The sequence below is a fragment of the Cicer arietinum genome, chromosome 7 (genome assembly GCF_000331145.2).
Source record: "Cicer arietinum cultivar CDC Frontier isolate Library 1 chromosome 7, Cicar.CDCFrontier_v2.0, whole genome shotgun sequence".
In the NCBI taxonomy this organism is placed as follows: domain Eukaryota; kingdom Viridiplantae; phylum Streptophyta; class Magnoliopsida; order Fabales; family Fabaceae; genus Cicer; species Cicer arietinum.
The window spans coordinates 8,983,201-8,985,785 of NC_021166.2; the positions used below are offsets into that span (position 1 = coordinate 8,983,201).

Below are 2,585 nucleotides of genomic sequence, written 5' to 3' on the forward strand. Positions count from 1 at the left end.
GGTTTAATCTTTAATCTTTACCCTCAGAGTTAGCTCTATATTCACAAGAACACAAATGCAAGTTTCATTTCAGAAAATCATAAGAAATTGAGTGTATACTGTGAGCAAAGGTTAAAGGCTGTGTTAACTGGGCATACTTGCAATGTTGATGCATCCATCTTCTTGATGGTGCTTTCAGCTTTCTTAACTTTCATCCTATCCAAGTTCATCAGACATACAATTATTAGATGGTTCACAATAAATGCAATACAACATAAGAACCATAAAATTAAATCGTATTGCCATAGAGATTGTATGAAATATCCTATACTTAAGCCAAGGCTTACTCTGCTGCCACAAATTGATAATATCAGTGACTTGATTGAGAAGAATAATCTAGTTCTTTTGAGTCCAAGGCTTACACAGTAGCAACTCCTTGAGCTCTTCCCAAGTATCTTTCCTTGGACAAAAGTAACAAGGGCTGAGAAGAATGGTGCCATGGTTAGGTACCCTTTGATCAAGTGCAATATACTAATGTTCTTCTCCATCGGAAAGTAATTCAGAACAAGTCTTGCTTATCTGTTGGTTTCACAACCTCTCCTAGCTTCTACATCACAAAAACCATAATATAACAATTAGAAGAAAAAAAATGCTTAAATTATAGAAATCAAAGTTTTATTTTTTTTATTTAAAATATCAGACATAATAACAAAATCCTGATATTTCAGTACATACATTCTCATTGAAATTACAATAACATGTCTACATATCATTTTTCTTTTTATGCTTCATCCTAACTGAACTGAAACTTGTGGATGGACACAAATTACATATTGGAGTTTACTTCTCCATGAAACTACACTACCATTCAACCATTAAAAGCAAGACAAACAAACGCAGAAAGACAAAAAAACTATCTAAACAATAGTTCTGTATATTATTTTTATCTAGTTTCAAAATTGTTATATCAACAACAGTTGAAACCACAATAATACAATGTGTTACGGCCATTGTCAATAAATCCTAATCATGCTTTTTTAAGTTACTCTCAGATGAGGATACGATACTTTCCTTACAAATAGGCATTAAGTCAAATTTTGAACAGCATGTAGCAATGATATAAATTTGATATACTCTCATCTAATAAGCCAATATTTAAATATGATTCAAAAAAGAATAAATATATGGCAATCTTGAGAACATTTTTGTTGATCTATGCTCAATTTTATATTTAAAAAAAATCAAGCATATAATTTGATAAAGATAAGTCCAAAGTGTTATATGTAGTCCAAAGTTGTAACCAACACAGCTGTAATGCTTCACTATTATCATTTCATTACTTATAAACTTTCTATATGATCCATGAACACATTTTTCTTGAGTGAAGAAGATTATTCTAGAAAATCCATATTAAAAGAAAGACTTACAAGAATATGCATAAACTACTCAGTATAACTTTCTGCGCTTGTTGGGATTAGAAGACGCTACGTTCTTTTTTCTACAAATAGTAGTAGGAAGTCCAAAACACACTGTACCCGCCCCCAACAGTAAAGCATGGCTGTTACGAGCAATTGACACCATGGCTCCAATCGTACTTTTGTAGTTCTTATGCTCAAGTTCCTTGCCTTTTGAACTCCAGTCAGATCTTGCTTTCAACATATCCGTAAACATAGTTCTTATTGTCTTATCTACATAACAACTTGTCACAGTCCATAGATTGGCAACTACAAATGAAGAACCAGCACAAAGATATGACGTGGGAGTACAAATTGGAGCATAACTTCCATTTAAGACATATGCACCGCTATCACAACCCATTAGAAATGCAGCAGGACACTTCTCTAGTTTCTTGATCGCATCATAGGCAAGTAAATGTGATCCTGCAAAGACAAATTCTTAAAAAATAGAACCCGCAAGAAATAACAAGTACATCATCTATATCTATACATTAGCTTACCACAGCCATGCCACATGTATAGATACATGTTGTATTTCTCCAAAGCATAAATTAATTCGTCGAGGGCGGGCACACAGTGTATAATTCCTATAAAGTAGCAACATGGAAGACAAGAATATTCAATATATAATTTTTTTTAATATTTGTTTCCTTTCTTTGTATTCTTGTAAATTAAAAACATATAAAATACCTCAATTCTTTTCCTTTTGAAAAAATTCATGGTAGAATCAAGGATGTCTACTTCGTCCCCTGAATTTATTACATAAAATGAATCTACAGAGCAAAAACTCTTTATCTATATATTAGCAAAGATGCTGCTAACAGAAGGCATGCGATAAATTTCTTTTTTCTTCATTATGGGAAAACATTCCCATGGAAGCATCTGTCACAACATTAAAACTTGTTATTGAACTACAAACAAAAATATGATTATATTACCATAAAAATACATAAAAATAATTCATTTACCTGCACCTCATAATCCAGTACAAGAATTATAGGCTTTCTATTACTGTTATCATTCACGTCCAATTTGTCGAGTGTTTTATTTAAATATTCTAAAGCATCCCGATATGCACCAGTATCAGTGGCAATAAGGAGTATCCCACTCTCAACTTTACTAATGTAGCCCACTCCTGCTATATAACAA

At 32.3% G+C, this 2,585-nt stretch overlaps 1 protein-coding gene across 3 annotated transcripts; it reads right to left on the bottom strand.

Moving 5' to 3' along the window:
* Positions 1-62: 62 nt before the first annotated feature.
* On the bottom strand, positions 63-2,579 carry LOC101507639 (separase-like). 3 transcript variants are annotated; one of them, XR_012163935.1, is made up of 6 exons: positions 2,405-2,579; positions 2,127-2,318; positions 1,937-2,023; positions 1,407-1,859; positions 327-586; positions 63-195 (listed from the first exon to the last, which is right to left on the bottom strand). XR_012163935.1 is itself a non-coding variant. In XM_073370841.1 (5 exons), exons 3-4 carry the CDS (start codon positions 1,962-1,964, stop codon positions 1,426-1,428), a joined length of 462 nt encoding a protein of 153 aa, XP_073226942.1. In that variant the 5' UTR covers positions 1,965-2,023; positions 2,127-2,318; positions 2,405-2,579; the 3' UTR covers positions 63-583; positions 1,407-1,425. The 3 variants fall into 3 exon arrangements, 2 of the variants coding, with proteins under 2 accessions (XP_073226942.1, XP_073226941.1); XM_073370841.1 differs by having other exon boundaries at positions 63-583; XM_073370840.1 differs by having other exon boundaries at positions 63-586.
* Positions 2,580-2,585: the final 6 nt, after the last annotated feature.